Source organism: Zootoca vivipara, chromosome 1 (genome assembly GCF_963506605.1).
Source record: "Zootoca vivipara chromosome 1, rZooViv1.1, whole genome shotgun sequence".
Lineage (NCBI taxonomy): Eukaryota > Metazoa > Chordata > Lepidosauria > Squamata > Lacertidae > Zootoca > Zootoca vivipara.
Genome location: NC_083276.1, coordinates 87,676,944 through 87,689,281, shown reverse-complemented (window position 1 = coordinate 87,689,281; position 12,338 = coordinate 87,676,944). Strand labels below are relative to the sequence as shown.

General features: G+C 43.9%; 1 protein-coding gene across 12 annotated transcripts in view; it reads right to left on the bottom strand.

Moving 5' to 3' along the window:
• Nucleotides 1–12,338, bottom strand: part of BIN1 (bridging integrator 1) — a 118,725-nt gene that overhangs the window by 49,477 nt on the left and 56,910 nt on the right. For all 12 annotated transcript variants that reach the window (XM_035128395.2, XM_060278544.1, XM_035128454.2 and 9 more), the window contains exons 3-5: nucleotides 10,334–10,388; nucleotides 8,953–9,047; nucleotides 7,117–7,212 (exon numbers count right to left, since the gene is read on the bottom strand). In XM_035128395.2, coding sequence (XP_034984286.1) covers nucleotides 7,117–7,212; nucleotides 8,953–9,047; nucleotides 10,334–10,388 — 246 coding nt within the window. The remainder of the gene's footprint in view (nucleotides 1–7,116; nucleotides 7,213–8,952; nucleotides 9,048–10,333; nucleotides 10,389–12,338) is intronic.

Sequence of the window (12,338 nt, the reverse complement as noted above, 5' to 3'; positions counted from 1 at the left end):
AGATAAAGAACCCCCTATTCCCCTCTCCCTGCCCCCATCATTCATTGCATGTGTATATACCATTCACACAGAGGTAAGTTGTTCAACAAGATTGTTTGTAAATACTGAGATCAATTGCAGGCATTAGCCAATATCTTGCTAACATTGCTTTTCAGTATCCATTTTATTACACAACCGAGGATGATCTCCAATGGCAATTTCCAACATAAAAAATGTTCTTTGTCATTCTGTCAAGGAGAAACTCTTTTAAATCCACCCATATATGGTCAAATGTCAAAAAAAAGTTTTTGTTTATTTTTCAGGATGAAATTAAATAAATCTGACCATTCAGTAATACTGAGCAAGTAAATTCTAAATTCATGTTAGCAATTGAAAGAGCACTAGCAGGGGTCAGTAGTTTTTACCACACTGAAAAGTGACTGGAAGTCAAGGAACAATCTTCAAAACACAAATTCACACCAAAGGCAGCCAGCCGCCTGTCACCCCACAGACACTGAGGGAGGACATTGGCACATAGAGAGGGGGAAATAGCTGTTTGCACCAGAAGGAAAGGTCCCATTGACTCCAAGGCGCAGTGACCACCATGGGATACAAATCCTTACTCAGTCTAACCTAGCCCATACAGATTGGTTTTATTTATTTGAAGCATTTGTACCTTGCCCTTTCCTTCTAAAAGGCTGGTGAAAACATTAACTATTTAAAATATCAATTACAAAAACATCAAAACACAATTAAACAACATTACACCCCCATTAACAGTTTGTTACATTATATAACCCAGGGGTCAGCAACCTAAGGCCCATACTCCATAAGCAGCCCGCGGAGGTCTGGCCCACGAGCCACCCCCAAACCAAGCAGCCCGCTCACGCACTGCACTACACTGGCGCAGCACGGCACGGGGACTCGCTTCTGCAGCGCCGAAAATCACGCACGCATGATCCGGCCCACAGAGGGATCAAGCTACAAGAAAGAAGATTCCACCTAAACATTAGGAAGAACTTCCTGACAGTAAGAGCTGTTTGAACAGTGGAACTTGCTGCCAAGGAGTGCGGTGGAGTCTCCTTCTTTGGAGGTCTTTAAGAGGAGGCTCGACAGCCATCTGTCAGGAATGCTTTGATGGTGTTTCCTACTTGGCAGGGGGTTGGACTGGATGGCCCTTGTGGTCTCTTCCAACTTTATGATTCTATGATCCAGCCCAGGCAAGATAAACCTTGCTGACCCTTGATATAACCTATAACCATCTTCCCACAGCAAAACATGTCCATTCATTTAGTTTCCTACCGGTATTACAGTCGTACCTTGGAAGTCGAATGGAATCCATTCCGGAAGTCTGTTTGACTTCCAAAACGTTCAAAAACCAAATAACGGCTTCTGATTGGCTGCAAGAAGCTCCTGCAGCCAATCAGAAGCCACACAAGCCCCGTCAGACATTCAGGTTCCAAAAGAACGTTCACAAACCCGAACAATCACTTCCAGGTTTGCAGCATTCAGGAGCCAAAACGTCCGAATTCCAGGGTGTTCAGGATCCAAGGTATGGCTGTACACCACTTATGATCACAAGGTGCTTCCAAACACGAATAAACAATTTAAAACCAATATTAAAATAACGTCCATAGTACAATAGAGCAAGCAGATGTCAATTCACAGTTAATCTCATCCAGATTAACTTCCTCCAAAAGGACATGTTGAAGAGGTAATTCTTTAACAGGTACTGTAAACATCAAATCAAATGATCGTATCAGACAGCCACTGTCTCTACTGCCTTTTCAGCATCTATTGAAGACTCCCCATTTTTTACAAGCCTTTTGATGCGGAGATTCTTATCCCAGCCTCTACCTGCACTGGACTTGAACTTTGTTTTTATATCTGTTTCTATTGTTCATCGATTCAAGGTGTTTCATGGGAAGCAATACACAAATGAAATAAATAAAATCAATGTGGCAAAACCCACTGAGGGTACCGGTAGATCGGACATCACATTCCACAGTCAGAGGCTGCTCTTAAAGAACTGCTACACTTCTTCAAATAGTAGGTGACATTTCAGGAACAACTGGCATGAAATGTTACGTTTGCCAAGTCTAACAACAAACCATGTAAACACTTCAAGGAATTACGCAGTGTCCTCTTTTAAGAACATGTGGCTTTTGTTGCATCTATGCCTCAGTCTGTCCATTGTGCACTCTCTCACCCCTTTCCTGGTGTTGCCAGACCAGCTGCAGTTCATTCATGCTTCATCCATCTCTGGTTTAATTAAATTCCCAATACAGCACTGAATGCAGCCACTGGGCATCTTTCAAGAACTCAGTGGAATTAAAAACACCAGATCAGATTCCAGATGCTCCTAACAAGGAAGCCACTTTAAATTAAGAAGGCCTTTAAAGCCACCAGAAAGATTGGCCTACTAATATTTCAGTGGTTATGGAAAAGATGCATGTAAAACAGCTGGTTATTTCACCTCTACTGTCTGAAACATTCTCAACTACAGGAATAGTAAGAAAAGCGAGTGGGATGGAGTGGAGAAACTATTGCACATGGACAATAGAGACCTGGGTTCAGGACCCATATTACTGTAGATTAATTTGGGCAAAGTCTCAATCTGACCTACCTCAGAGGGTTGCTATGAGGATTAAAAATGGGATAACGCCATGTACACCCTCCTCAGAAAATGTGATAAATAAGATGAGGGAGAGGGATGAAATGCATTGAAATGAGGAGGCCCCTCATTTCATAGCAGTGCAATATGATATTTTCTCAAAACTAAGTTCCATTGTGTTCAATTGGGCTTAGTCTCAGGAGGTGTGTACAGTATTGTGCTGGACTGCTGAAAGGCTACAATCCTATGTGGACTGAACTTTGGAACACCATGCTGAATTCGGTGGAACTTATTACTTCTAAGTAAACAACAACAACAGTAGAAGTCTTTCCCACTGTTTAGAGGAGCTCAATGCAGCGGTGGAGCCAGCTGGTCGGGTGCCTGGGGCGGCGCGCATGCCCTGCGCCCAGAGGCAGGACCAGCCGCCTGCGGGGTGGGACCAGCCGGGGCAGGATGCTCCGCAGGGCCTCTGAGGATTCTGCCTACCTCCTCCCACTCAGCTGCCCTACAGCTGAGTGGGAGGCGGCGGGCGGACCATTTGGGGCAGCGCAGAGCCTGTGTGTGCCCAAGCCACCAAGTCACTCCCAGGAGAGACGCATGACTCGGGCACGCTGCAGGCCCCGCAGTGAGTGCCACCCGCCATTTTGTCACCCCCCTCAGTGGTGACACCCAGGGTGGCCCTCCCCCCCTTCCTCCACCCCTGGCTCAATGAAATCTCCTTAATCATTCTTCAAGATACTTTGGAACGCCAAGGAATTAATGTAGCTTCTCTATTAACTTAATTAAAATATAGACATTTAAATACCCTGCAACCACCCAAGGGTGATACATTCATGCACACACTTTCCCATATCCCAGGACAGAAGGCGTCTTCCGGGTTCAAATTAACTAGAGTGTGAACTCTAAACTGAGGAAGGAGAAGCCCTCCATTTCTATATATAGTCTGACAGCCACTGACTGTTGACAGAGTTATGAAAAGGAGGCTCTCCTGAGCTCTAAGCTGTTCCTGCTGAAGAGTTTCCAGCAAGTGGCCAACCAGGCCAGCAGAAACTTAAGTATGGCACCAACAAAAGTATAACTTCCACCACAGGTTATCCGTGTAGCTACCTGATACTAAATGGGGGAGAAAACACATAAACACTGTATCTTTTGCAGAATTGGTTAATTGAAGGAGAAAGGGAGGGCAGCTTGCTTTTGTCTCCCTTTTGGGATTCAGCTAAGGGGGTTAAATAGGGTATCTGATTTCACTGGGAGAAAGCCAAGCTGACCTTTTCCATGTGGGAACGTAGTTACAAGTACTGCCATATGGCAAATATATCTCCTTTTTTTCAACCTTCTCAAAGCCATTCAGGAATTGGGAGAGGAGCAGTCACAGGATAGAATCCAGCATTTGGGAAAGTTCTCAGGAGAAGACTGGAATTATCCCTAGCAAATGTATGCCTTTTAAAAAAAACAACTTCTTTTTTCAAATAACTTTGCCAGATGCAATCCACCCCTGAAAAGTACATAGCCAGCAATAATGGATTCCTTGTTATTATGTTTCCTTCAGGGAAGAGGGGGTGTTGAAGGAAGGAGAGAAAGAATAAGGAGCAGGACCCTTCTGCTGAAAATAGATATATCCTCATACACTTACAAAAGGGGATAATTCATCCACAAATGCATTCTTTATTTATTTTCAATTTATCAAATGAACTTTCTTTGATTCACATCTATATATATTGCAGAACTGCATAAATTAAATTAAGATTTACATAGGCTTTGTTTACATAATATATTCTACATGTACAGCTTCAGTTCTGGTGATGCAGAGCATGTTGGCTTTTTGGTCTTTTCATTTTTTTAAAGAGCTTTAGGCAAAGTAAAGAAAAGGTACCACTTCATTATACACATCCTATTATTATTATTATTATTATTATTATTATTATTATTATTATCATTATTTGAATGTACTTAAGAGATTAAATGAGACAAAAAAAACCTGAATCAGTTCTTTTTCCCATGCTAATCTTATATATGCTTAAGGCCATCAGATAAATGAAAAGAGGGGGGGGGGAAACTGCTGGATTCCAGTGTCCGAGGCCAGAGTTGGATGCATAAAAAAAAGTTCTGCATCTGAAAGAGGAAACTATAAAAGAAAGTATTTGTGCATGTTACATGGGGAGGGGGAGTGTAACACAGAAGTTAACATCTGCCAGGAAATTGAGCAAGAAATCTTCATCACCATACTGAACAGTGCTTCCTGATGCAATGCACATTCTATAATGTTGGCAAACATCTTATTGCAAATGAGATTCATCTAGCCCCCTCCTCCCTAATTCTATCTCTGGTGCTCTGCCGATGATTTCTCCAGTGTGTCTTTTTTTTAATCATCCTCTGTCAAATAATGAGGAAAGAAAATGAATTTGAAAATTATAAAAAGGACAGAGAAAACTTTAGTGAAACGCTCGTGGGTGGGGGTGCAAGGCTCCTGTAGTGCTTATCTTCCCTTTTGAGGTGCCCAGTCAGTGATTGTCAGTGTTCTTTCTTTCATTCTACAAATCATCTCACCAGTGGTTGCACACGGCAGCCTTCCCAGGTGCCCGTGTCCAGAGGAAGACATCACAAGGACACTCCTCCCATGGGGGCTTTATCAGATCAAGTAGGGCAGGCAGCTAGGGGAGGCTGCAGAGTACTAGACAGTGGTGCCTCGCATAACAAATGCCCTGCTTAACGAAATTTCCGCTTAACGAAAGGTTTTTTCTAGCGGAGGTTGCCTCGCTAGATGAATTCGTTTTACGAAAAATTCGTCTAGCGAATCGCGGTTTCCCATAGGAATGCATTGAAATTCAATTAATGCGTTCCTATGGGCAAAAAAAAATTCAATGCATTCCTACGGGATTCGCTAGACGAATTTTCCGTTATAAGAAAAGACCCGTGGAATGCATTAAATTCGTCTAGCGAGGCACCACTGTACTAGAGAAATGTTTACTGGAAAGAAACTGCACAGACACCCTCAGACACCCCACAACTATAAGGTAAGATCAAAACCCCACCCGCACTGAAAATTCTAAGGGAATTCTGCCCTGAGAATGAAGCAGGAAAAAAAGGAAATCTGCTTCTCAGGGAAGGAAATATTTTCAGAATTTGGAGGACACGTTTCAGCACAGCACTAGTTTCATGAAAAACTAGAATTGTTCTGGAGGGCTTTTACTTTCCAACATCTAGCACAGCGTTTCTCAACCGCTGTTCCGCGGCACAGTACTGTGCCGCCCGACGCTGGCTGGTGTGCCGCGACGCCTGGCGGCCGCCAATCTTTCACAGGGCATTCCTCCCTGCAGGGAAAGAAAACAGGAGCAGCTTACTCGCATGTAAGCGGCTGCCGCTTGCTTTCCGTGCAGGAAGAGGGGACACGCGGGGCTTTCCTCCCTGCAGGGAAAGAATGCAGCAGCCGCTTACTCGCATGTAAGCAGCTACGGCTTTCTTTCAGTCCAGGGAGAGGGGATGCACAGGGCTTTTCTCCCTCACGGAGCTTTCCTCCCTCCTCCCCCCTCCCTCCTCCGTGCAGGGAAATAAAGCGGCACCCGTTTACGCACGTGTAAGCAACTGCCGCTTTATTTCCCTGCAGCTTCTTTCTTTCTCTCCCCACCCCCACTCGCCTCGGTGCCTGGAACAATAGAGTGTGAGTGGAGCCGGCTCTGGGCTGCGCTCCCTCCCCTTCTCCCTCTCTCCACCTCTCCTCCCCTCCCTCCGAATGAAATCTACCTTAGCATGCCTGCAAGTAAGTGCATTTAAACATCTGTGCATTTAAGCACTGTTGTCTCTCTTTTGGCTTCATTTACTGGTATTTAAAAAGCGGGGAGAGGAAGAGATACAGAATAAATTACAGTCATAATTATATAGTCAATATAGGGCGGCACAGAGTTAAATTTTTTAACTTTTTTAATGGTGGTGTGCCTTGTGATTTTTTTCATGGAACAAGTGTGCCATGGCCCAAAAAAGGTTGAGAAACACTGGTCTAGCAGAAACACTGCTCCCAGATTACTAGTGCAATTTTTATGTTTTTAGTCACACCAAGGCTAGCAGCATGTTAATTATTGGTTGCGTGTTTTAAAATCATATTGTATGTGCTTTCATGTGTTTATGAAGACAGGTAAGCTCTGAACTAATTATGCATTGCTACAAAAGGCTGTGTTTTTAGAGCAAGAAGTCCAAGTCCTCTCTTGGGCTCAAGGGAGAGAAACAAATTGTATTGAACTCAATTTCAGTTGTTGCCATCCTGGCTAGTAAAGATTCATCTTCAGGTCTTGTGAAGTAGTCTACTTTATCACAAAGGTTTGAGGGTGAAACCTGTGCATCACTCTGAATGACTCAAAAAAATAGATAAAATCTGCTAGTCATTATTTCCACCATTGCCCAAAGTAGACAAGATAAGATCCCACAGAGTTCCTTACAAAACTCTTCCTTAATGCACAGTTCACACAAACTCCATTTTTATATATATATATATAAAAGGAACACAACAGAAAGTAAAGGAAGCTGCATACTTTTATGTCTGGGAACTGGCCGAGGTAGGTGTCCATAGTTAGCAGTGCCTGATCCACCAGCTTCTGATGAAAGTCTGTCCACAGCAGGTCACTGTTCTAGAAGAATGTAAGGAAACATGTAATCTATCAGCAGCAACAGTGCAAAACAAGGCAACACTATGTTTCTTTGTGGGTCATTTCACACATTAATCTGGAGTGCAAACCCAGACTTAGCAAAGAGCTGCCATTGATCCCAATATACTGATAGGAGTACCTGTAAGATACATGTCTCATACATGTCTCAAATATGTTTGCTATGTTTATACAGTATCTACTTTCTAAAGAGGTGTGCATGTAAAAAAAAAAAACCACTGGAAACTATGCCTAACCTCTACTTCTTTTTCTTTGCTTTTACAGAGCTCCTGTAACTTCAGACGGTACAGAGACCTCCTGAAATTCAACGGGCAAAGAATTCATCATCACTACATCTCCCATGCAGCAAAGGAAAGCTGTGTCTGCAGAATTTCTGTCTGCCATGCTGCAGGTGGGGGCCAGAAGCAGTCAGTGGAGAAGGGAGGCAATGCACACCAACAGCGGCGTCACTATGGCTTAAGGGGGAACATTATGCTTTTGTTGTTACAATGCAGAATATTTAAGATCACATGGCTGGTGTAGTGTAGCGTAGAACGCATTGGCCTGGTTCCAATGACATGACATTGTATGAACAAGCCTGCTTAAGCCATGGGCTCATGTGTTCCTCCCACTCCACTCTACCCCTAATTCCTCTGGTGGGGCCACAAGGAGGAAGCACCCACTTCCTACTTAAACCTAACAACAGTTTTTGGTTATAGCTGAAAGGGGAAAGTTGTGGTCAATTTCACTATGCAGTGGAACCTTGGTTCTCCAATGGCTTAGATGAACAAATTGGCTCCTGGATGCTGAAAACCCAGAAATTAATATTCTAGTTTTCAAATAGTTTTCCGAAGCCAAACATCCAACGCAGCTTCTGCTTGAGTGCAGGAAGCTCCTGCAGCCAATCGGAAGCTGCGCCTTGGTTTTTGAATGGTTTTTGGAGTCGAACAGAAGTCCGGAATGGATTAAGTTCAAGAACCAAGGTTCCACTGTAGTTGACTAAAACATTTTCAGACTTAATGATAAATCATGGACAAGCAAGATCAGGAGCAGTCAGTGGCGAGGGCTGCTACTGCACACCTAGCCTCCCAGCAGCAGAGTTCCTGCTGCTTATCGGGAGGGAGAAGCGGCGAAGAGGTTGATGCTGTGTAGGCACAATGGCAGGAGTGTCTCCTCACTGACCACTCCTGTACACAGGATGCCTCCAACAAGTTCCTTGGGACCACACTGGAGGAGGGGTAAGGGGCAGTGTGCATGCCAGAGGCTTCAGCAGATTTATTCATAGAATCATAGAATTGTAGAGTTGGAAGGGACCATGAGGGTCACCCAGTCCAACCCCTTGCAATACAGGAATAATTTGCCCAATGTGGGGCTCAAACCCACAACCCTGAGATTGTCACTTAGTCTGAGCTCTCCATAGGTATGGCATTTTGCTGCATTGGCTGGGATACATGCATTGATACATGCATTGGTGTTGTCCAAATCAGTCAATGTGCTATAACCCCTTCTTCTTCTTCTTCTTCTTCTTCTTCTTCTTCTTCTTCTTCTTCTTCTTCTTCTTCTTCTTCTTCTTCTATCCCAAACTTAAAAATGGAAAGTGTAATGCTGGTGGTTAACAAAAGAGGTTTATAACCCCAAAATCAGTTCGACAGCTATAGTCCCTATGAATGAATGAGGGAATGCAGATCATAATACATAAGTGATGTGAATGGAACAGAACCTCACCTCTGATATTTTGTTAGTATCATCTCTTCCCGGCCACTCTGGTTCATACACTTCTTGCAAACACTCTGTCAGTTTCTTGGAGGCTTCGTGCATTGCTTGAAGATAGAAAAAAAGAGACTCCAGATTTTGAATGACATAGTAGCATCCCATCAAGTACCCAGCCCAAAAAAGGAAGAGGGAAAATGAATCTTCCTTATTGACCAAGGGCTTATCCCAAACTCATGGCAATTCTTTAAAAGAATTGTTTACAAGGCAAGCAAGGTAGGGCATATAACAAAAAGGCAACACACACACACACACACACACACACACCAAGAGCCTTTGTACATATATATTCCTCTATTGCAGGCATACAAGGGAGAAGTATACATTTTTGTTTTAAAAATGTGTAAACCAATACTTTTGTAAGTGGCCAATTTTTAGATCTGAACATAGATAGGAGAGAGTGAGTGAGTGAATGAGTGAATGAGAGAAAGAGAGAAGATACGGTTTGCATTTACATTTAAGTATTTACTTAGACAATTTTTTTAATAGACTGGATTTCTCTTTCCCTCCTCCCCTCTCTATAATCATAGAAAGCATATTGAGAGATCCTACCCATACTAATCCATACTGGGTCAACCGATGTGATTTGCTTTTTAAATGATATAAAAGAAAATTGAGAAAGAGAAAGGGGAGAGAGGAAGCAGCTGAGAAGTTAAGCTTCCCATTTCGATTGCATTCATCCTGCATCAAAGGAATAAGTGCATCTTATAGAACTTACCAGTTACTGATCACATGAAATGCCACAGAGGGCAAATCCCTTGATAGCAAGTGATCCCAGCATTTATAAACACCACTGGAGTCTTGTCTGAACATTGTGTTTTTGTGGCATGCACCCAGGGGATGGGAACTTTCCATGCTACATTTGAACGAAGTAGCAGCTGCCCCTGACAGATATTTGCTGCCCTCCACTGAAAGTTTCTATAACTGCTTAGTTCCAGATGTGTAGTTTTCTCTAGTTAATGCAGGCACTGCCTCTTGGCTGGTATACTGGAGTGGCCAGTGTGGTGGGGCAGAGCACTGCTGCTTACCTGAGCAGGGTAGGGAGGAGTCAATGCCATGGTGTGGTTGGGACTATGTGGGCACAGTGGCATAGCCTAATCCAGTGCTCCCTCTGGTGCACCCATACAGCCCTGACCTCACTTCCGCCTTGCCCATCCCAGAACTGTCCAGGTAAGTAGCAGCGACTCTGCTGTTGTGGGAGGACGGCTCTGTGGCATCGCCCCACCATGCTGGCCACTCCTGACACCAAGAATGAAACACACACAAGCCCTGAGAGCATTTCTAGAACCGTCTTCTGTGAGGAGAATGACATCACAGCAATTTTTCCAGGTGTTACCTTTTACTGAAGCCAGGTATGTCCGGAGATCCTTCTGCAGCTTGCTTCCCTCTGTCTGAAAAGATAGGAAACGGAACCAGTAAGAAGGCTGCACAACAGCAAAATAAAATAAAAGGCAACAGTTTGTTTCCAGGCACAATTAATCAAAAGCGCTGGTGTTGATCTTTCAAGCTCTAAAGACAGGGTGGGGAACCTGTGGTCCTCCAGATGTTATTGGACTCCAACTCCCATCAGCCCCAAGCAGCATGGTCAATGGTCAGGGGTTGTGGGATTTGTGGAACAACAACAACAACAAGGCCCACTGATTCACCAACCCTGCTGCAAAGATCAGGATGCTTAGAAGGACAGCCTTCTCCCCTGTGAACCTGCCTAATCTCTAGGATCAACCTTCCACTATGCTTTCACCATGGGAGTGGCAAACAGAGAGAGGGCCTTCTTAGTGGTGGTGCTCCATTTATGGAACACTATCCCCAAACAAAGCCTGTGCCAGGTTAAGGCCTTTTTATGATGTCATTTTTTATTAATCAGAGAGTGTTCCCTTATTTCAATAGTTCTACTTCAGAGAAAGGCAAACAAGAATGACAACCTTAATTTCATTAACTACAAGCACCACCAAGTACTTGGCACCCCTAGTTTGATGCTGAAGTGCAACTCCTTCTTGGGAGGAGTTTTCCCAAACCTTTCCCAGCTTTGATTCTCAGACTTCACCAGCATTTCCAACACCTTTCAGATATGGCAGAAGCTCTCCTTTCCCAATGGTTCTGTCTTCGTAACCTATTTCCAAAGAACACAAAGGATAGAGGATCGCCGTGTGCTGGTTGCCCTTTCACAGCTATATTTAACAAATGGTTGAGCAGGATTTTCTGCTACCACAAAAGCAGCTGCATATCTTCCAAAAGGAGGATGCAGGGAAAAGGTGGGGGGGGTGCCATGGTCTGACAGTAGACTTATACATAATATTGCATTTCAATTTTTCTTTCATCTCAGTAAAGGGGGCTTTAAAGAGAGGAAACTCACAGAACATCTGCCTCAGATGCTACTAAGCTTTGAGGAGGCGTTTCCTACTATTATACTCCTATTTCAAGAAGTGCAGTTAAGTAATCTTAGACTAAATTTAGACTCCAGACTTACCAGTTGTTTGGATGGCACTGTATGTTATTTCATTTATTTTGAAATAAGTGAGAAAGTCATGTACTGAGAGTTCCTCCTGCTCATTCTGCAGAATGGGGCCCTGCCTGGGTGGCTGCCCCCATATCCTGCCCCATTTAATGGCACAACTGCCTTGTCTCTTGCACAGTTACATCGTTCACCTGTTCAGATTGCTAGCTGTTCAGATTTCATAGCAAATCCCAACACATCCTCAAAGTCCTCACAGGGAATGAATAACGGCAGTGTCATTATTCACCCATCACAGACTGACACAGATGAAACATCACAACTTGGCTAGTGCTCCAACCCAGTGTTTACAGAAAAAGGAAAGGAGCAGGATGTATAAGGTTGTTTAATCAATCCCAGCAGCTCACAGTTGATTTCCGAGAACAGATTTGCTATTTACACAGTTGATACAAACATTTTCAGCTCGCAGCTTTGCTGCTTTAAGAAACCCTTTTCCATTCTCGAAATCTTCCACCCTTCAATCACAAGAGAGGCTCATTATTCCTGCACACCCAAATGCCTCTGTGACTAAATGAGTACCACAAAATTAGAAAGTTAGAAGGGGGGGTGGAGAAAGACTGCCTTCCCCAACCTGGTACCTTCCAAACATTCTGGACTATGGCTCACATCAGCCCCATCCGGCATGGCCACTGGTTAGGAAAGATGGGAGTTGTCGTCCAAAACTCTGGAGATACCAAGTTGGGAAAGGTTGACCTATGTAGAGCAGATGAGCTGTTGCTTTGACCAAAGTAGGCTGTAACCATATTCTCACTTCTCTAACCAACAGAAGAAGCCCATGCCCAACATCATTTCTAGCATTCCTCCCTCCCACAGAAGACCCCCATTGATG